We start from the raw sequence: 22,871 nt of genomic DNA on the forward strand, positions 1-22,871 counted from the left end.
CATCTATCAGGCATGCTCATTGTGTATCCTTAGATCTTGGCATAATTTTACAGATGTAAGAAAGATTATAGTTCAAAATCAGGCAGTAGCCCAGGTACCCCACAGTCCTTGGAGACAAGAGTTTCAAAGGCCCATATATACTATTAAGTCTCAGGTGTTCAGAGGTTCACAAGCTCTTTCTTCTCATCTCTTTTGATAGTATTTGTAGCTCTTATTTTAGGACTGGGAACATCTCGGGTTTGTTTCAATGATTGTTTTTGCTCTTCTAGTTTTTACATTCCTTTATTGTTTCAGTCACTTTTTCCTCAGCTCTACTTACTGCTTTCTGCTCTGAGGAGCTTTAAGCAACATGGTGACAGATTCTCTTCTTATTGCTTTCTTTTCATTTGATGAGAAGTGTTACTCATGCAAGCTGCAAGCTGCTTAGCCTACACAGTAATATTATCAAGTAAGCCAGGCAACTTGAGATAGGTGTAGAACCAGGCACAAAATATGCAGAAATTAGACTATAAAATGGAACTGAAAATTCTGTTGTTTACTGTCTTTAATTGGCCAGATCATGTATTTCTCTTCCCAGCTACGTGACCATTTTGACACTTCTTACACAAACAGTACTTTTAGATGTGCAAGTCCTTTCTTTCCAATGTCTTGGAATACAGGAGGGTTTTTTTTAACATAGTAAGCTGAGCAGTTTGGTCAGTACCACTGTACCAAGTATTGTGCCTTACCAGAACCTGTTTTACTTCCTTTCAGTTTTTCATAAAACAAAAGCCAAAAATATGTTGTATTTCAGGAAAGTACTGAGAGATGTGTTTATGGGGGTCTTTTTGTGTTTTGTTGTTTTACTTCCTTTTGGCAAGAAGGGGAAAGAATGCAAAGCTTTACACTGTAAATATTTCTATTAATCGAAAATAGGTTGTTTCTTCAGCTCAACTGAAAGTTAATTTAAACCATAGTACAGGTGTTACACAATTCTGGAATGGAATTCAGCAAATAAGTCCTTTCTTGTTTAGGTTAGCCAATACACATTTGCGATGTGCAGTTACAGAGAAAAGAAATCTGAGCCTCAGGAACTGATGCAACTTGAAGGATACACTGTGGATTATACAGCTCCTCACACAGGTACTTTTCGTGAATTTTAAGTGCAATATTGTTGTGATTTTCATTACTCAGAGGAATCAAAAATAAATGGATGTATTAGAGAAATCTGCAAAAGTTAGTATTAAAATGTCAAAGGAAAATCAATGTTATATATGTAAAAACAGTTCTTCATCTTCATATGCATTGGATGGGTATGAATTTAGAGACATCTCAAATACTGGAGATTGACCTATGGAAATGTTGCCTCAATGTTTAGAGCAATTGAGCAGGCAAACAATGCTCAGAAGATGTTTGGAAAGCTAAAACAGTATTATCATTAAAATATCCCTGGCACAGCCACATTGACCATTATGTGCCGCTCTGTTTATGCATTTTCAGAACAAAACGCTGGAATGAGAAAAAGGGACCAAGGAAGGAGCAGCAACACTGATAAAGAGGCATTGAACTGCCTCTGTTCAAGAAGAGTTAAGGTTTATAGGAAGTTTCAGCTAGTGAAATTATGCCAAGGAGGAGAATGTGCTAGAGAAATGCAAAGTAGCACAGGACATAGAGAAAGAAAAAGTGGAATTTAACTGGAAATAGAACTACATGTACATATTCTACTGTGAATTCTGTATTTGCTCTACTTAGATGTTACTTCCACATATTAACACTTGATCTTTATAGCTCTAGATTATATCATATTTCTAGGTCACAAATACCTATAAAGTGTTTTAACACCACTCCACATTCACATACATGGAAAACCAATAATGTGATAAACATTGATAGTGATTTAAAAGTAACTTGTATGTATTAAGTGTATCTTCTCATTTCCTGCTTCAGGTCTTCAGGGTGGACGAATGTTCTTCAATGCTGTTAAAGAAGGTGATACTGTGATCTTTGCCAGTGATGATGAGCAGGATAGAATACTCTGGGTTCAAGCTATGTACAGAGCCACAGGTCAATCATATAAACCCATTCCTGCAAATCAAGCTCAAAAGATGAATCTTAAAGGAGGAAATGCCAACACAGATATATCCCCACTTTGTAAGTTTGCTTTCTTGTTCTTTTGTGGCCTTGGTTTCAGTTTTAGTTGATAAAACGTGTCAGCTCCCTCAATGAAGTTTAATTAGGCAGAACTGGTTCACTAGAGAAATGTGCCTAGCAGTTTGTTCTTGGCTAAAAGCTCTCTTTAACTGAGATTATTATTACCTGCAAGGGAAATCCTCACTCGCAGGTCATCATTTTTATTATTATCCATGAAAATACAACAATTAGCTTCATATTCATTACATTTGACCTATATATTACCATGGTGATGGTGTTTGGTTTACATTATGTTTTTCAGTAGACAACAAATATAGTATTGAATAGAAAAGCATTTTTTAGAATTTCACAGATGTAGGTCAGTTTTATCTCACATTGTACATAGGATCTAAAAATTGATATGCAGACCATACATTTTGAACTAAAAGACACTAGATGTGTTGCTGGATTTTTGCACCCCCCAGTATAATATTAAACTATATATATTTTTAGTTAGTTATTAAATTAACAAAATCAACTTTCCTTGTCTTTGCTTGAATATTGTTTCAGGAAAAATCAAGGTCAATAGCATATATTAACCATATCTTGAAAATTTCATATAATCTCTTTGAAAGCAGTGCTACAGACTGGGGACAGAGTGGCTGGAGAGCAGCCAGGCAGAAAGGGACATGGAGGTACTGGTTGATAGTAGCTGAACATGAGCCAGCAGTGTGTCCAGGTGGCCAAGAGAGCCAATGGCATCCTGGCCTGTGTCAGGAACAGTGTGGCCAGTAGGACAAGGGAGGTTATTCTTCCCCTGTACTCAACACTGGTCAAGCCACACCTTGAGTGCTGTGTCCAGTTCTGGGCCCCTCAATTCAAGAGAGATGTTGAGGTGCTGGAACATGTCCAGAGAAGGGTGACAAAGCTGGTGAGAGGCCTGGAACACAATTCCTATGAGGAGAGGCTGAGGAAGAGCTGGGGTTGTTTAGCCTGCAGAAGAGGAGGCTCGAGGGGGACCTCATTGTTGTCTACAACTACCTGAAGGGAGGTTATAGTCAGGTGGGCATCAGTCCTTTCTCCCGGGCAACCAGTAACAGAACAAGGGGACACAATCTGAAGTCATGCCAGGGGAGGTATAGGCTGGATGTCAGGAAGAAGTTCTTCACAGAGAGAGAATTATTTGCCATTGGAATGGGCTGCCCAGGGAGGTGGTGGTGTTGCTATCCCTGGAAGTGTTGAAGAAAAGATTGGATGAGGCACTTAGTGCCATGTCTAGTTGACTGAGTAGGGCCAGGGGATAGGTTGGACTGGATGATCTTGGAGGTCTCTTCCACCCTGGCTGATTCTATGATTCTATGAAAGTATCCTGTCATGTAAATCCTATCTGCATGTAGGAAGCACCTCTGATTTTATTGGGGTTTTTTTTCATGGAGACTGAGTGCAATCCAAGAATTTTTGTAGTAGCCATAGAATTTTTACATCATGCAACCATACAGAAAAATCCTTCTTCATTATGTAGCATGATAGAAAGGATATGTATGTTTTAGACTCAGCTTGGTTTAATAATTTCTGAAGTGTAACATACAATACCCCCTCCACATACATAAAGCAAAATTCCAACTAGAGCTTTGACAAACAAATGTCATTTAATTATATTCAAGCCTTGAAAGTCTTGGAAGGAAGGTGAGATTTACAAAATGTACAAAAGGAGCTTCCAATGACTTGAAAACAGTTTGAATGACTTTAAACTGCTGGATGTAGAGAAAAATCAACCTAAGGAGACATGTTTCTTATATATATATTGTGTTTGTAAAATATCTTCTCTAAGCATGAAATTTTCTTGATATATAGGAAAAGTAACTCAAAATTGTCACAGAAAAAATAATGCCATATAAATTACTCTATTAAGGTTATTTTTTCATTCAATAAATCTAACATTTCCATTTTCCATTGCCTTGTAGGCAAAATTCTACCTTCCAAAGTTAATTTTACATTAGTAGATAAAAATAAGAACTTGTCAAAGGCAAGCACTTCAACAAATATTTCACATTTTTAATCGATAATGCATAAATGACAGTAGTGATACTTTGTTTGTACAGCTTTTGCTGTTTTGTGTTTTCTCAGGTTGAAAACGCTAAAGAGCTTTTTAAACTAGTAGAATTATTGTTGTAATCTGTACTCTGAATTCCTTTTTTATAAAAGAAATTAGTAGAAAGAAAGGAATAAGAGAGGAATTTGAGTTTGGGGTTTTTTTGCAGTTATTGGTGCCTTTTACCACATAAAATTTTTCCTTGTACAAAGGATTGCTTAAGACTACATGGACAAAGCTCCAGCCACCTTGGAGCTGGATCAAAGCAAACACATCAGGAACTCCTGAAAAGAAAGTAGGCATAAGATAGCCAGTGTCTGAGTGATCTCTACAGCAGTTATCACAAATGCAGGAAACAGAAATATTGTGCTTGCATTTGCACAGCAGCAGTGATCCAAAAGGCCACCCTGCAGATCTCTAACCGATATAAATGCACAGTATCTTCTTGGTGATGCTGTATATAACCATTTAAGACTGTTCATGTAGGACATTCAGAAGAAACATGATATTCTCTACTACCAATGAGGCAAATAACACATTTAAAGTGTGGCACTGGGATCAAACTACAATTTGAAAATTAATACCAGCCATTCCTCTGTAAACAACTTGGTACTGCACTTTTGTAGGAAAAAAGAGACTGCTCTTCAGTTCTGCCATTCCAGATAATCGCTCTGTAAGGTAAAGAACAGAGTATTTAAAGATGCATGATTGTAGCAAAGGCAGAAGTTTCAAAGGACATGCACATTTCAGGAAAAGTACCAATTAAAAGTAGATTGATCTGAGTCATATGAAAAGGCTCAAGAGGTGATCCCGTTCTTAATGAACAAAGCATTAGGAGAACTATTCACACAGTTAGAAAGGCTCCTGAAGTGGTGAAACACCATTAATAACTTGGTCATAACAAAGAAGCAAGAGCAACACAGAAAATAATTTAAGATTTTGCAGAAACCAATCATGAAAATGCTATTTAGAACCCATGTACAAAACATCACATCTTATTTATGGGTTGGACTGGATGATCTTGGAGGTCTCTTCCAACCTGGTTGATTCTATGATTCTATTAATTATTAAGCAAAGGGAGTCAAATACATAGGCCATGCATTGTCAGTACAAGACATCAATCCAACAACAACAACACTGAACACTTTTCCCAATGAAGCATCCATCTGACCAAAAGGGCACTAAAAGGAAGATTGTATGGGCATACAATTCATCCAGGTGGAGCACTCAGTGTTGCTTAATCAACAGGAAAGTGAAAGCAATTAGTCAGGAAAATATAGAATTAACATTTTCAATCTAATTTGTTGTACTGATAAATGTTACATAATTTATCTCCCGATAATAGATTAAAGATGTAAGAATAAATTAGGAATTCCATATATCTTTCCAATGTTGTTTGTATTGCTCTCAGTCATCTATAAGGTACTAGTGCCATAATGCATACATGCAACAAATGCCATTGCTTAACCTCATGGTGGCATTGCTCAGTTTTGGACTAACTGGAAATATTTTTATAAAGCAGTTCCTTTAAAATAGTTATTTTGTTTGAAATAGTTTTCTTAGCAGGTTTAGCAGCTTTATGTCCATCTTAACACTTTACTACCTGTTATGGGTTAAGGGTTAACTCATGGACCCTCAGGTGGAACCCAACACGGGTGAGCAGGTGGGAGTTATCAGATCCTGTTATTCCCTTCCCTTTCTGGCCTACCCTTTGTCTAAGGGAGCTCGCTTTCTGTGGCTTTTTGCCTTCCTGCCTAGTGAGGAGGGTTTTTTTTAGCTTTGCTGCACAGTCGAGCCTAATCTATTGGCATCCATGATCTGGTTTTGTGTGTATCTCTGTTAATCCCTTTTCCATTAATACCTTCTATTTTATTGTTGTCATTGTTGTTAAAAATTACTTTTTTAACTTCCAATTCTGTGCAAGTCGTTTTGCTTATCTTTTTTTACTCCCCCTGCCTGTCTTTTCCATGAGGAGGAAGAGGGAGAGGAGAGAGAGGTGTAATCTAAATTCTGTCCCAGGTTGTTGTCTTGGGAAACCTTAAATGGTGATACTCCCTATAAAAGTAATGTATGGTGACACTACCTACAGAAGTAATGTAACTCCATCCTGCCTGCATATTCCTCCATTCCTTTGCATGTCCCATTCCTGCTTGTCTCCCACTAGCCACATCTCCCTTTTAGAAGGAAAATGTTAATACTGGCCTCCGTCACCTTAGGCAGTCAGTAAGTCACCTTTTTGTAGCTGTTCAGATCCATCCTTTGGCCAAATAGTGGCAGCACACTGGTGTGCTGTCTCCAACCTGACAGTCACCTGGTCCTGCTGCCTTCTCATGTTCCGTCACTTTCTCTCTATGTGCTATTTCATTGTCTGATATTAAAATTACGAGGTTCTGGGGGCATGGATTGTCTCTTTGGCCTGTGTTTCTAAGCACATAGCCCTTTGGAGTCCTGGTCAATGATCAGGAGTCGAGATGTTCCCAATACAAGCTGTCACTGTCTGTGTGGAGTGGCACTTGAAGGAAAGTAATGCATGTCTTGCCACTGTCTTTTGCAAAGAGTATGTGCACCTTCATCTTCATCCAACCAGTTCCAGCCTCTTCTCTGTAAGAGTCATAGTTCTTACCCCACTACTCCTAGTCTTTAAATCTTTTTAATTCCTACAATACTGGATTTCTTTTCTCTGCCTGCTCTTCATTCCTGTCTGCCTGAGTTAGTTCAAATTGCTTCCAAGATGCTCAAACTCAAACAGGAATGTCACTGAGAGTCACAAGAGGGAAGGAGATCACCACTTTTCAAGGCCAGTTCACCTTAGCACAGAGTAAATGCTACAGAAAACATGTATTTGCTTCTGGGCTGGAATGAGACAGAGATGATGCCTGGTGATATAGTTATCACTGGGAGCAACTCAAGCATATACCATAAACACAGAATTCCTGGTAGTCTTAATTCACTCAATTCTACTGAGTCACAGAAGATAGAATGATTTTTATGTAGCCTTTGTAGCTGTACTAACATTGGCATATTCTCCATGCTTGCCAGAATTAATATTCTTGTCTAAAAGAATATCCAGTGAATTTGCTAAAACTCCTGTAATAGATTTTGTAAGTATTTGCCATGGTTTAAAACCATATATTTGTCCTACCTCATTTTAATTTTTTTTCTTCCAAAAGATCAAATAAATACACAATGTGAAGCAGTGTAACATGGAAATAGGGGCAAAAACAGTGAGTGTGAGTTTGAAACCAGGAAAACACTTAAAATCAGGACAACAAACTCCATTAAGAAGGAGGGGAAAAGTAATTGTGAAGAAGCAGAAGTATTACTGCTTCAAAGTTCTCCCAAGATGGAGAAAATGTAGAGTATAAAATAAGATTGTATTTTTTCTTACATGTGTATCACATTACAGCACTCTATGCTGTTGAATTTTCATGTAGCTTGAACATGACATATGAAGCTCAGAGGCAGGAATTTAAAAAATACAATCCAACAATTTTTAAAAGTAAGGTCAGATCAGAGTCAAATAATTGTTCATAGTCTCAGGTCAAGTCCTTTTCTATTTTATTTTTAATCAATTTTGTTTCAAAAAGATTTGCCAGTTACCTTGTGTATGTATATATCATGGCATTAAAATAATATCTAATGTGCTACACTAGATCTATTTTTCTGTTATTTCCTGCTTGCACACAGCTGGCAAAGGTAAGGGGTTTGTTTGTTTGTTTTCTTTGCTAAAATAATAATTGCTAATAGATCTACTATTTAACAGTGTGCTTCATACCAATAGATTTGTTTTAAAAGGTGGTGATAAGTCATAGATCTTCTGCAGAATTAAATTTAGCAGGTATTTATATTTTTAAATACATGGGTTTGCTTATTTTCCCCCTTTATTCTAATAAAGAATTCTGCTTTCACAAGCTGCATCCTGTTAAGTAGATCAGCTTACAAATTCTGTTCATCTGGATAACTGTACCAGAATGTTGAATCTGTTTCTTTTGCAACATCCAGTCTCCTGGTTTTAAAGTACTCCGTTACTTAACAATACTTAACACAGATTTTCTTTTACTGAAGGAGAATCATTTATGTTTGTGTAGTTAACCAGAGAAAAAAACAATCACACCAGTTAATTTAAGAAAGATTCAGCTGTATGTAACTTGTACGTGAGACCAACAACAGAAACAGATATTAATCCTTTTTCATTTCTGTCATCTATCATCCTGTAAGTAATGGTTTAAGGGATCAGACATTCATTTAAGAATAAAAACTTAAAAGAAACGTGGAAACCAATTACATATTAAACATATTAGTTTTGGAGAACTTTTATCTAAAATCTATGGATCATTTTGGAAACTACAGGTAGCTTCCCATTGTAGTTTAGTACTTTTGGCAATGCAGTTGTGTCTATCCGTAGTTTATCTATGAATTCACATGTTTAAGTATATTTAAATGGCACTAATTAAGACAGAATATTTCATGTACCTATGTCAAAATATGACCTAAGTTTGTCATGAGTGGTAGGCTGCTCTGTGCTCATGGAAATAGTTGATCTGTGCAATAATATTGGCAGATGATCTTAATTAAAATATATGCTACTGTTTCTCTGTGATGATGGTCTCATACCTTACTCCATCGATGTATTGTCATACTGTTTATTTGCTGCATCCACCTTGGTGAAATCTGTCACATGGATGTGACTCTTGCTTTGACAGTGCAAAGCCAAGTGATATGAATTAGTTTCTGCATCTTTCTGGGATGTGATGCTGCGGATCCTTCAGCTTGAATTAAATAATTCTCTCATCCACAAATACAGCTGAAAGTTGGACTTGACATGGATCAATATGATCTGGGGCTAAATTTCTAAATGTGACTGATTATGTTAGCATCATGCCCACAGATCAATATTGAGTTTTATTATGAACCTTACTCTATAATTTGGTTTAATCAATAAACTTTTGTCTCCCTTTCTTTAGAAATTTTAGGTTTGTACTATGCAGGTTTTCAAAATTGCATTTAGGATACACTTAGATCTATACTTTTCCAGTAACGAATATAAAAAGACCTGGGTTTGAATTTAAAGGAACAAAGAGCCAAGACCCTATTGAAAGGGGAAGTCAATTTTTAAGTTGATAGGACTGTTCACTCCAGTAGAGTCTATAGAATCCAAGACAGCTAATGTGCTAATACATAACTAGTCCTTTCGGGCACTGTAAGGCTTTTTCTGTCCATACTTGATAGATAATTCACATTGAGGACTTGGACAAAACATAGCATTAATGAAAGCAATCGCTAGAGCTTCTCTTTTGATAAACCCGCGGGGTTTAAAGGCGTTGAAAGATGCAATCTGTGAAGAACAATAAATTTGGGCCTTTGATTGAAGTGCCATTTGGGATGGTATGTTTTCTCAATGTATTTACACAAAAACGCTGCTCCCTTTTTTGCTACTCTTTGCTGGAAGGTTGAAGGAGCTCTTTGCCATTACTACATTAGGGTTTGTCTCATTAGAAGCCGAGTACAAAAAGAAGGCTGGAAATGACCTAGCTCAAGCCAGTGTGTTCATTTCTGCTCCAGTTTGCCATTTGAGAAGTAGGCTTCAAGCCATGGTGAATATTTCTATGAGTGGTACTCTGAACTGCAGTAAAGATGCTCTTTCTTATGTGAAAAAATAAATGCATAAACCTTTTCTTTGCAGTGGAGTGAAGGATATTTTATGTGGTTATTTTGCTAAAATTAGAAACAGAGACACACAAAAGCAGAAAATTGTAGAACACTTCTTTTTTTTAACTTATAACAATTGTAAATTATAACCTTTGGAGAGCTCTGCTAGAAAACAGTGATTTAAGAATTGTTTTAATGTACTATACTGTGTTTTCTGGTAGCCTTTCTGAGTTTTGTTTAATCTGTCAGTGGGTAGTAACTTCAGATTTTTTCATTGTTACAATCCATAGATTGTTGTGATAGAAAAATAATCTATTCATGTTATTTTCAGCTTAAACCCCAATATTTTATAAGTCACCTGCAGACATCTACTTATGTCACTTGTTTCTTGGACATATTTTCAAGTTTGTATATTGAGACTTTTATCCCATGTGTACACTTGCATTTGTAAATCTACATGCACAGTCATACGTATTGTTCTGCACGTTTTTCCTTGTACAAACAGATACAGATCGTGGTCAGAAGCATGGAATGGATGAGTTTATTTCTGCTAACCCCTGCAAATTTGACCATGCCTCCCTTTTTAGACTGCTTCAGAGGCAGACCTTGGATCACAGATTGAATGACTCCTATTCTTGTTTGGTGAGTACTCGCTGGAAGGTAGATATAAAGAAGTAAGAAAGAGTTGTTAAAAAGTAGTCCTTTCTTCCTAGTTTGTTCAATAGCTGTGGTTGGAATAGTTGGAATAAAGAGTCTAATCAATTGGTTTCAGATTTGAAAATTATACACTTACAAGCTGCTGCTGTGCCACTCAGTACAGAGCAAAGAGACCCAAATGGTCTCTGTTTGTATCAGCTGAAATTTACCATGTCTCCTTCGGAGGTCCGAATAAAAACTGAACATTTTGATAATGGTAAGAGCACCTGTGGTAGGATTTACTGGCACCTACACATTTTAAGGTACAGATGTACTCACCTCTTGTCAGGCATTATCACCTGTCTTGTAATTCTCCATTCCACTGTGGTATGAAGAGGGAAAACAGTGAAAGAAAGGAAGCAGAACCTCAAGCAAGTATACATATATGGGCATATATCTAATACCTGAACTACAAGTAACAAAAGGGTTATTAAAGAGAAACAAATAATATGCATCAAAGTGAGTGTTTTTCATATTCCAAGACAGCTATAAAAAATAAGATGCTAGCATAACATGCTTCCACATTTTGAGCTGCAGTTTCCTTTTCCTACATAATGTTTTCTATTTTATGTTTTGTGGACTAGGAGTTGAGGATGGGGCTGCTTCAGCTTCTGTTTATGGTAGGCAAGGTCCAACTGATTATACACCCATGTTAAAGAGGTTTATGTGGGTGATGTCCTGAGGCTTTGTTTTTTTCACCTGATACCGTGCTTGGTATAGCAACCTCTCACTAAAGACTTAAAATGCCTTTTCACTATACTGTCTTAACCCCCAAAAAAGCAACTTTTTTTTACTTCTTTTTTTCCAGTGGTCTGACTAGTCAAGTAATACAAAGAAAATGATGGGAGGGGGGGGCGTTGAGGTTTGTTTGCAAGTGTTAAAAAAAGGGAAACATTGATTATTTGATGACAGTTGCTTCCTTTTTAAAATGCTACCAGATAAGTATGTATAGAAAAAGTTAAATGACTCATTTTCTGTCTGTGGGTTGCACACTGAATCAAAGAAGAGGCCGAAAGGTACATCTGTATGAAGTAATTGGCACTCAAAGAGAAAATGGTTAGCTTTCTAACAGTGCACTGAGGTCAAAATCTTTTTTTATAATAATAATATAGTAAGACACTTAATATAACCTTGAAATCAGGAACTTCTAGAAGAGGTTAGGTGAAATACACAGTGCTATAGCAACCGTAAACCAGACGTATTTCTTATTGTTCTTTCTAAAAGTCAGCTTTTAGCAAGTAGAATGGGTGACTGTATTTTGTTAGATTGCCTATTTAACTATACATTTGTAATTAAAAAAATGGGGAATGTCAAGATAACGATGGAATATATTCATATATGGATGATTTTTTTTTCTTCCCAAGCAGCTCATTTCCTGTCATTTTTAAAAATAATACATCCCTTTATTTACAGCTTACACAGATAAAACCAAAAATGTGTAAACATTAATATTAAGCACGGTTCTGTTTATCACATAAATGTTTTTAATTTTGCATTCATCTCAGTACTGAGGAGCTGCAGTTATCCAATACTCTGTAGAATGCAGTTGACATGTGTTCAGGAGACTTATGAGTGGTATGGGATTGAATAGAGAAAGGCAGGCAGATATATGAAAATGACCACATTAAAAGTACTTCTCCTACAGAAACTGAAGAAATAAGTTCTCAAAAAAAATGTGTAATTGTCACAATTTTCTCTATGACAATGTACAGAAATGTTAATTCTTTCATTTTGTGCTGCTGGGTATTGACATGCAGCATTTTGTTATGTTTTCTATAAAAGCAGAGATCAGTGATGGTGATGACACAGTAGCAGAACACCAGTGACAGTAACCACTTTTTATTATATCTAGGGCTAAGATTAATATTGTTGCAAAAAATCAGTGAAAATATCTTTTCTTTCTTTTTTCAGTTGTATACCTTATTTTCTAGCAAATGCCTTATAAACTGCATTAACTATTGCAGCATGACTAAATAGGAGTTTAAAACATTGAGTACTGCTCTGGGTGTTGGAATAAAGCTCTCTAGAAACAGCTGAAGCTCTTTAATATCATTGGAAAAGTTGAGTCCAAAGAAATTAATCATAAGTAAACTAGTTTTTAAAATAACTGAGATATTCTTTCTTACAAGAGTAGGGAAAGAATGTAAAATTTGAATGCTGGTCTTATGCAAGTCTTTTAGTAAAGCTAAAACACAGGTGTTTTAAGCCTGAAGTGAATATATTTTTAAGTATCTGTGAGGTCTCTTCCAACCCTGATGATACTATGATACTATGAATAGTATTTTTTAATGTTATTTTGTACAAATATTAAACATCTGAGCTTGCAGAGTTGTTCACAATGGTTAAGAAAATATTGGTCTTCATCTGCTAAACTGATGTTACAAATTCACGACTTGCAAAATCATTTTACATATCCAAGTTGTTTCTGTATTTGAGTTTAGGTGTTCTCAAATCTCTCTGAAGCATTTGGCAAGGATTATGAAAGTATCACCATGGTTAACAAAAGAACAAAGGGAAACTCTTATTTAGAGCAGCTATGCTGTAGCTGTGGCTTCCCAAGGTTTATGTTTTTTCCCTGCTGCTTTTTGCACTCCAGATTTACTCAGGAACTGTTGTGGTGATGAGAAGGAGTCCACATTTATTAATGTCCGTGACAGGGTTATGTCATTTGATCTCATAAGGACTGTCCATGTAAGCCCTCATTACGCCCCAGAATATCTAATTATTATTCCAGGTCAAATCATACTCATCTTACTCAGAAGGCTTTTAACAAAGTATTTAGTTTTGTATCCTTTTACTAGTATAAGATATTGATCATAAGTAGTGCACACTTTACATAAGAAACAAGGTAAATCATCAAATCATGATTCTCTGACACGGAAGTTGCAACCATGGGGAACTGACCACCCAGAAACTGTGTTTTAATGTCCATGTTAACATCTCTCAGCATTACTCAAGTGTTCTCTCATAACTTACAACTAATTTGGAAAAAAATCCTTATTTTAAGGTGTTAGTTTATTTTCTGTTAGGTTTTGAGATAATTGAATCTGTGCCAGACTTTGGATGTATTAACATGTTTTTTGTAGACTTCCTATTTGATAGTAGTGGTAACTCAGAACTGCGGATAGTCTCCTGACATTTGCTCCTTCCAGCAAAAGCGCTATTGTTGGATCTAGCCAGCAGTGCCATCACCATTACTCAGATAGAAACCATTCCAGTATAAAAATATTATGTAATACACATAAAAAAAATACATGCTTCTGTTCTTTGCCAGGTTTGAGAGCTGTGAGAAGGAAAAGAAATCTCAAAACATTGTGGATATTTTTTTGCCTTTCTCTTTCAGGGTTGGTTTAGTCCGGGTCAAGTCTTCGTGTTAGATGAGTACTGTGCTCGCTATGGAGTGAGAGGCTGTCACCGCCATCTTTGCTATCTCAATGAATTGATTGAACATTCAGAAAATGGCTCTGTCATTGATCCAACCTTGCTTCACTACAGTTTTGCATTTTGTGCTTCTCATGTTCACGGGAACAGGTAATTTTTAATTATTTATATCCAGAGCCTTTAGAGGAAGCAAATGTATTTCTAAGATCTTGCATTCACTAGGCAGGGAAGTTGTGTGTGATAGAAATCAGGTAGTGGAAGTAGTCTTTTATTGTTTGGGTTTTTTTTAAACTCCTTTCAGTATGTACTGTCCTAATGCAGTGTATTTTCTTAGGCATTGTACAGACAGACCGATTCAAGGCTAATGGATATCACCCTGTTAAAAAGGCAGTCTTCTGCATTCTGTGTTTGTTGTGTTAGTGAATGGTGTTTCCAGGGATGTGTTGAACAATTTTTCTGTATAAGGGAACCGTAGAAGCATAGAATTATTTCAGTTGGAGAAGATGTCTAATATCATTGAGTCCAACAGTTAACATAATACCACCATAGCTATTAAACCATGTCCCAAAGTGCTATATCTACATGCTTTTTTAACAGCTCCAGGGATGGTAACACCACCACCTCCCTGGGCAGCCCATTCCAGTGCCTCACTATTTTTTCAGTAAAGATTTTTTTTCCCTATGTGCCATCTATAACTTCCCTAGTGCAATTTGAGGCCAATTCCTCTTGAATGACTTGTTACCTGGGAGAAGAGCAACACCCATCTCACTACAACCTTCTTTTAGGTGACTGTAGAGAGCAATAAGATCTCTACTCAGCCTTTTATTCTCCAGACTAAACAATCTGAGTTCCCTGAGCTGCTCTTCATAGTACTTGTATTCCAGACATTTCACCAGTTTGATTGCTCTTCCCTAAACAGTATCACAGTATCACCAAGGTTGGAAGAGACCTCACAGATCATCAAGTCCAACCCTTTCTCCAACATCTCAATGTCTTTCCTGTAGCGAGTGGCCCAAAGCTGAACACAGTATTCGAGGTGCAGCCTCACCAGTGCCAAGTATGGAGGCATCACTTGCCTTCTCTTGTTGGCCACACTATTCCTGACACAGGGCAGGATGCAGTTATCCTTCTTGGCTACCTGAGCACACATGCTGGCTCATGTTCTGTTGGCTGTAAACCAGCACATACAGGTCCTTTTCTGCCAGACAGCTTTCCAACCACTCTCCCATAAGTCTGTAGTTTTGCATGGGGTTGTTGTGTCCTAGGTGCAGGACCTGTCAGGTGTCCACCCTCCCAAGCCATAAGCAGCTATTTTCTACAGAAGGATTCTGTGGAGACATTGTAAAAGGCTTTACTAAAGTCCAGATAAACATCATCCTCAGCCATTCCCTCATCCACTAAGTGGGTCACCTTATTGTAGAAGTAGATCAAATCATCAAGCAGGACCTGCCCTTCATGAGCTCACCTTGTTGTCCTGGACGTGCTGCATAAAGGCACTCAACACAACGTGCTCAGCACCAAGGTCAGACTGAGAAGTCTGTAGTTCCCTGGGTCCTCCTTATGCCCCTTCTTATAGATGGACATCATAATTGCCAATCTCCAATCAGCTGGGGCCTCCCCTGTTCACCAGGACTGCTGGCAATTGATGGAAAGTGGCTTGATGAGCTCCCTAAGTTTCCTTTGGTGTATGTCATCCAGCCATATAGGTTTGTGTGTGTGGTGCAGCAGGTCACTAAACAACTCATCTTGGATTAGGGTGTGGTGGTTTAGGTGTACCCCGCCCCCCCACACTTTAGAAGTACCCAAACTAGACTCAGCCAGTTCTGGGAATATAAATGAAGCTATTTATTTACAGCTAGCACAATATACAAGCAGATATTTACAGTATATACAGTTATAGACAGAAATGTACAAAGTAAAAGTAATACAGAAGCACAACTGCCCTCCCAGAAACCTGAGTCCCCAGGAGGGGCTCTCAACCACCCCTGCACCTTCCCCCTGCTCCTCTCAACCTTACCCCAGTCCTAAGGAAGAAGAGAGGTTCGGCCAAGAGGTTAAGGAGCAAGGTTAGTGGCAGGCGAGGTTAGGGAGATGTAGCTCAGCCAGAGCCCAGCCCGAAAGTGAAAGCAAAAATGGCAAAAGTGTTATCTAATGTTTACATTTCTTCTTCAGCAAGGCTCTGAGGGAAGGAGACATCACAGTTGTTTTCCTTTCAGAGCCTATCATCTAGTTCTTTTCACCAAAACATTCTAGCCTGCTTCAAACTAGCACATATGGGGACTTCATTCTGCTTCCAGTTCTGATCTTCCTCCTCAGGGAATGGATGTCCAGTGAACAATTGGTCTTGCTACTAAATACTAAGGCATAGAAGGTATTGAGTACCTCTCCCTTTTCCTCATCCTTGACCACAGTGTTCCTCCCTGCATCCAACAAAGAACTGAGAATTCTCCTTAGTCTTCCTTTTGTGCTAATATATTTGTAGAAGTATTTCTTGTTCTCTTTAATAGCTAAAGCCAAATTAGTTACTAGTTTGTCTTTGGGCTTTCTAATTGACTTCCTGAATAGCCTCACTATTCTGTAGTCCTCCTCAGAGGCCGATGACCATAGACTCCTTTTCTATATAAGCTGCAACCAAATATCTCAATTTAGTCAGGCTGGGCTTCTTCCCCACCAGCTCCTCTTTTAGTCCGTGGAGACAGCCTGTTCCTGCACCTTTTGAATACCATCCAGCCTTCCTGTTCTATTTGGTCCTTCAGGACTGGCTCCCAAAGGAATCCATTTTCCAGTCTCTGAAACAAGCCAAATTCTGCCTGCTAGAGGTCCCAGGTGGCAGTTCTGCTGCCCTTGCTCTTTACTTGGCTAACTGAGAATTCTGTCATTTCATGGTCACAATGCAGCAGGTCCAGCAGGGTGGCAACCCTAATTGGCTTCTTCACCAGCTGTGTCAGGAAGTTATTCTCCACATACTCTCAGAACTTCAGTGCAATCAAAACACACTCTGGCACACCAGACCATTCCATTAACTCTCCTTCCTTGCCTATCTCTTCCAAAGAAGAGATTGATTGTGGCATTCCAGTTGTGTGAGGCATCCCACCGTGTTTCCCGTGGCCACTATGTCATAGTTTTCCTGATATACAATGGCTTCCAGCTCCTCCTGTTTGTTTCCCATGCTGCATGCATTAAGTTTTGACTCTTTCTATAATTTGTAGCTTAGCAACCAATCATACTATAGTGAGCTCTTCTGGCTGTGCTACCACAAGGAGAAGTAACATACCTTGAGAATGTGGTGTGAACCCCAAACAGAAAAAGGTAGAACATTTCTGGAATTCTTTCTGCTAAAGGCATAGGCTGTTTCTAGAGCTGTTGATCACAGTGACATTCCTGTGATGATGTCCTCCTACCACTCACAAGTGAAAAACTTGGTAAAAAAATGCTTCTTTGCAGTGCCAGGCTGCTCTTTAAAAGAATTTTTTACTTTATGTCTTATTCCAAACTGAGGGAACTAGCTCTGCTGTTGAACACAGATGCTGGAGATAGGATCATTGGATAGCTTAGGCTGGAAGGGATGTCAGGTGTCTAGATAAACCACCTTCTGCATGCAGGGTCAGTTGTGATGTTCAGACTAGATTACTGAAGGCTTTATCCAGTCTCAACCTGTGTTATTTCAGTGTTTTGTCAGCCAGTAGAAGCAGGTGGGGGCTATCATTCAGCCTATTTTCCTGGCTGAATAAACTCATCTCTTCTCAGCCTTCCCTCAGAGCAAATACTCTGATCTCTTACTGTCGTGGTGGCCATCTGAATTTGTTTTAGTTTATCTAAGTCTTGTTTGTACTGGAGTGGAGTATGGGGCAGGGAGTCTATCAGATTTTAGGACAACATTTATTTATACCTTACTGTGCACACTAGATCTGCAGAGTTTTGTAGGAAATATGTTTTAAAAGTTCAAAAATAGTAAGGCTAAACCTATTACATATTCTCCTCTCATATGATCCAATCCTGCCAGTCTGGGTAAAATAATCAGTCCCAAAAATTAGCCACTGTGGTTCTGTCAGTAAATCCTCAAAACTGAATGCTGGTAGGACTGGTTGCAAGGCAACTTATGTTGTCTGGCAACCAGTCAGCGATAGAGACTGTTTTACTTGTCCTCAAGATGGTGAAGAAGGGACAATGCTTAAAAGGGACATTGTTTCCTTCGTTGGCCCAAACAAAGCTTTGTCTGTGAGAAGAGGAGCTGGGTATTTGTGACCTGAGTGATTTGATAGTGGAAGATTGATGTCATGTAAACTTTGATAATAACATTCAAAATCTTAATGTTTTTAAATGTGCCTGAAACGTGAAGAATCTTAACAGTCATACTGGTAAGGAAGGAGATTTTTTGGCTCTTACTTGGTAACCTGTTCTCTGTAAAAGCATGCTGCTTTTGTCAGTTCTGAAGAACCTGACACATTCGTATTTCCTATTGAGTCTAAGCTTTTGTTGTTTCTAGCCTTTTTATTACTGGTTCCAACCTAACAAGACAAATACCCAGTGACAATTGTTCAAACTTATTTCAAGAATTCAAAAGAAAGGTAGATACATTTCTTTTTATTGCATAATCTAAGTGAAGGACAACAGCACATGCAATGCACGAAAATATTTCAGGGAGCACATCATTTACACAGTGGTAAGCACTCTGTATTCTGTCTATTCCCTCTGTACAGATAGTCTCTGAATAGCATTATGAGTGTGTTAGGAATAAAAGAAGTGTTGAACAGGGGGAGTCTGACTAGAACTGAGATATTGTAAAAAGGAAGAAAAAAGAAACATGAAGAAAGAAGAAGAGTAAGTCAAGGACAGAAGCAGACACGCTCACTGAGGATGACAAACACACATACGCACATAATACATCCACTCATTCAGCTGCCACAGCACTAAGGAATAGTAAAAGGGAAAAAAGAATTTCACAGACAATGCACTACAGGCCAAAGTTCTAGGCTCATCCCTGGCGTTATACATCTCATTTTTCTAAGTCAGGCTGAGAATTAGAAAGACTACAGTACAAAGACAAACAGCTTTATACTCTAGGCATGATGTCTTCAATTTATATTTCACCTTTGCTGCACAGAAGGATCTTAGACCTTCCACTAGCCTGAGAAAGATCATCAAAAATGATCTTGAAGTCAGATGATGGAGTAGCATATAAAAAAGCAGGCATATCTATAGTTCAAATTATTAATTTCTTTTGGTTATGAATTTTAGAGTAGTGGGCAATCTGGTGACATCAGTCAAATGATCATGTAAAGGTGTCACTTGCCTTCATTTCTTGTAGTCTGTGAAGAGAAACTCAAAATCAGAGCAAATATAAAAAATATACCAGGGCCATACCAGGACATATGCTAAACACTGCATCTGATTTGCTAAATAAAACTGGCAAGGAAGCAATCTTATACAGTGAGCCTCAACTGTCCATCAGTTGTAGCTACTCTCTTAAGATTCCGGGAATGGTTGTGGGATCACGTGTATTGAATACCTGGTAAACCATAGGAACAAAGCTGAATTCGCTTTGACTCTTTCCACCCTTCATATGTCTCCAGAACTCTTCTTGTAGGTTTTGAACTCTTGGATATCCCTTGTGCTCCTTTGCTGCACTCTGGGGCTTGTTGTTTTATGCTGCAGGCTGTAATACTCATACAGGCTGTAACACAGTAGCCATGGTTTTACTTCAAAACTCACAGAATAAACACAAAAAATTAAGTTGTTGTCACATAAAAGTAAATTGTTGTCCTAGACCTTTAGGGATGTTGTGGAGCACAGAAGAGACCTGAACTGAGCTCTAGAGTAGGCTATATGCAGCAGACCTTGCCAGGCAGTCTCAACATCAAAGAACAGCCCTCAGCTGTTTTATTTCCTGAGATGCAGGTAACAAGTTATGACAGAATTATCAAGCATGCTAGTACTTCAGATGTCTCTTATGCCAGTGCTGTTGATTTGGGAACAGAAATGTTTATGCAGGGTCAAGCACGCTATGCTGAGTTCTAGACTGAGGAATTCAAGCCTCATTCATGCCTTTCCCAGTGGGAAGAGCGTTACAACTGGGCTAACAAGCTGCTGGTGTAGAAAAGGTATTTTTGCTGTTGTGGATGATATTCATAAGATGCTCGCTTCCTAAATAGATAAAACCCAAACTATTTTAATAAAAGAATAACATTGCAGAGTGTTGAAATTAAATACATCCTTGTTTCCAAATCAACCGATTCCTTTCCCTCCAGTAAATAAAATCAGCTTTCACCAGTTGTACTTCTGGTGCTGTGTAACTTTACAATTAAAAGCTTCTTCTTTGGCTGCTCTTCACAATGTTTTCCTTCTGAAAAATTCCTCTCTATGATCCCTTTCAAAGTCATTAGTTCACAAGAGAACTTTCTGCAGAGCCATTCTGCATGTCCTCGTGTATCTCTAGTGAAAGAGAAATGGGCAGAACAAGCAACTATAGGATATTCCTGAATGCTGACATTTCAGTCTAAACAGTCCAGGTAGGAGCTATTGTTTTCTTTCCAATTACATTCACTTTTGTATACTTTTCATGCTGTGACTTCTATTCAGTCGCTCCTGTCTGAAATGGATGCCGGTGGGTATCACATGAAGTGCAAAGTGACTTCTTTCCACCTGCTGAGTTACAGACTGAATTGAAAAATTCAAAATTCAAGCATATTCCGTGGTTATACCTTTTTCTATTCAGAAAAACTGATTTACTGGAAGTTCATGTATGAGAGGCGAAGGTGAGACTAATGCTACAAAAATCAGTTGATAACTGAAGATAAATAGTTTATTTCTACCTTCATTTTGAAATCTTCAGCACATGTATGTTTGCACAGAAGAATAGGCACGTTCTTCTAAGTCAGTCAGTCATCTATCTCCAGCAATGACCTGCTTGGAGTAAGAGAAGGATGAGCATATACAGTATTTGCTCTTAGTACTCTTTCTCTTCCCAACTCTTTGCAGCTCAGCGTATACCTGTTCAGTAACCATCAAGCAAGTGGTCTGTTTCAGGTACTTGTCCATTGCACCCCCGAACCAGAGTAAGCCTTTTGCACTCTCAGTATCTTTGGCAGCAAGTTCCTCTTGCTTGAAAAACTCTTGATTTGAACTTGACTCCTACACAGTTTGTTTCATTCTGTGTTGCTATTGGAAGAGATGAGGGTGAGGCAAAAAAATCTTTCTCTCTTGTCTTTTCACTATTTAAGATTCAAGAAGTGTAAGGGAACCATGCATTACTCTGAATGGATATTTTCTGCTAATTTCTTATCCTTTTCAGGTAATCCCCAATGTTGGTTTGCTTCTTCGACTACTAATGAACAGGAATGGTTTCATCAAATTACCCGTCATAACACCAAGATATCTGTCCTGAATAGGAGTTGCTTTCCCTTACATTTATCTACCATGATCAATTGTGCTATTTTATTGCTGTTTGATTTCATAAGATCCTTCTGAAATTCTACACTCTGCCACATAACTATCATTACATTTACTATCAACTTAGTTATTAGCTGTTTGCCAGGTCATTTACAAATACTGTAAAATAACACAGATCTCAGCACAGGTTCCTGCAGAACTCTATTGATGACTTCACTGCAGGTACCTACCATTATTCTTACTCTTTTTTTTTTCCACTGTAAATGTAAGGACTTTCATCTTTACTCAGTGGCTGCTTGCTTACCTCAAAAGTCTTTGGTTAAGGACTCTGACAGCAGATTTTTTTGAAACCCCAGATACATTGTATCAGTCAGGTCACACTTATCTACCTCTTTTAATCCCTTTAGATAGCTTCAGGAAGATCAGAATATGAGATTTCTCTGGCTTCAAAGCCATACAGACTTCCTCATAATGAATAATGTTTGTCGTTGGATGTGTTCCTGTGTGAACTACCCTAGGTGATCCTGCCTCGGCAGGGGGGTTGGACTCAGTCTCTGGAGGCCCCTTCCAACCTCTGAGGTTCTGTGAATTTTTCTTGAATTTTATTCTTAAATATGCTTATATTGTAGTTACCTCTAATTTTCTGAGATACATGTAAAGCTTACTGGACTATAATTCCCTCTCCCTGGAGACTTACAATTTTTTAATAGACCTCACATGTTTCACCTCCATTCCTCATGAGCAAAGCAGTTCTTGTTGAGCACTTTCACACAACCATAGGTAATTCAGTTCTTGCCCTAGCAGCTTATTGCTGTTCATTTACCTAATTTCCTCCATAAGCTTTTTCATAGTTTTCTTTAATTTTGGACAAAATCTGTGCTGAAAATAAAAAATGTTTACTTTTTTTCATTATCAGGAATTTTTGCTGTGAAAGAAAAGAAGGTTCCAGCATAGGTGGCTTCTGAAATTCCTTCATAACAAACACCAGTGAAAAAAATTAATTTCATACCTCATCAGTAGCCTTGTACTCACTGAGAGCTCCTTTTAGATTCTTGCCATCATTTGGCACCAAAGACTCTGATAATCTTCTTGCTTCTGTTATGCTTGAAGGAAATATCTTAAAGTGGAGTAAATGAACACATGAGAATTGAAACTATGGAAACTTCAGAGTGCTATGCATTTGTGTATTTCTCTTCATTTTTCAGTGGTTTGTGAAAAGAGCCATTTATTGCAGTTTTGCACTGTGCCAAGTAAAAGAATGTTCAGAGAAAGGTTTCTAATCTGGGACCAGGAACTTTGAGAAAATAAGGAAAATAATATCCATACGTAGCTCTGTCTCTTCCCATCATTTTTTATGAGCTCCTGAATAGAGATTTCCTTCTCTTTTGTCTAATTCTAGAGTTAAAGACTGCATGTGCCTTGTTGGTTTCTACTTCATTTAATATCTTCCATAAATAATATCTACTGAGAATTAATGTAAAATTCCTGAATTTAAGTCAATAGTTCAACCATGTATCTGGGCATGGTCACCATCTGACATGCAATATTTTGTCCA

The 22,871-nt window shown here is 37.9% G+C and overlaps 1 protein-coding gene across 19 annotated transcripts in view; it reads left to right on the forward strand.

The window, feature by feature from the left end:
* CADPS2 (calcium dependent secretion activator 2) overlaps positions 1 to 22,871 on the forward strand; it is a 315,634-nt gene that overhangs the window by 202,246 nt on the left and 90,517 nt on the right. For all 19 annotated transcript variants that reach the window (XM_064142033.1, XM_064142028.1, XM_064142027.1 and 16 more), the window contains exons 10-13: positions 1,014 to 1,122; positions 1,927 to 2,130; positions 10,356 to 10,492; positions 13,890 to 14,077. In XM_064142033.1, coding sequence (XP_063998103.1) covers positions 1,014 to 1,122; positions 1,927 to 2,130; positions 10,356 to 10,492; positions 13,890 to 14,077 — 638 coding nt within the window. The remainder of the gene's footprint in view (positions 1 to 1,013; positions 1,123 to 1,926; positions 2,131 to 10,355; positions 10,493 to 13,889; positions 14,078 to 22,871) is intronic.

The sequence above is a fragment of the Pogoniulus pusillus genome, chromosome 4, assembly GCF_015220805.1.
Source record: "Pogoniulus pusillus isolate bPogPus1 chromosome 4, bPogPus1.pri, whole genome shotgun sequence".
Lineage (NCBI taxonomy): Eukaryota > Metazoa > Chordata > Aves > Piciformes > Lybiidae > Pogoniulus > Pogoniulus pusillus.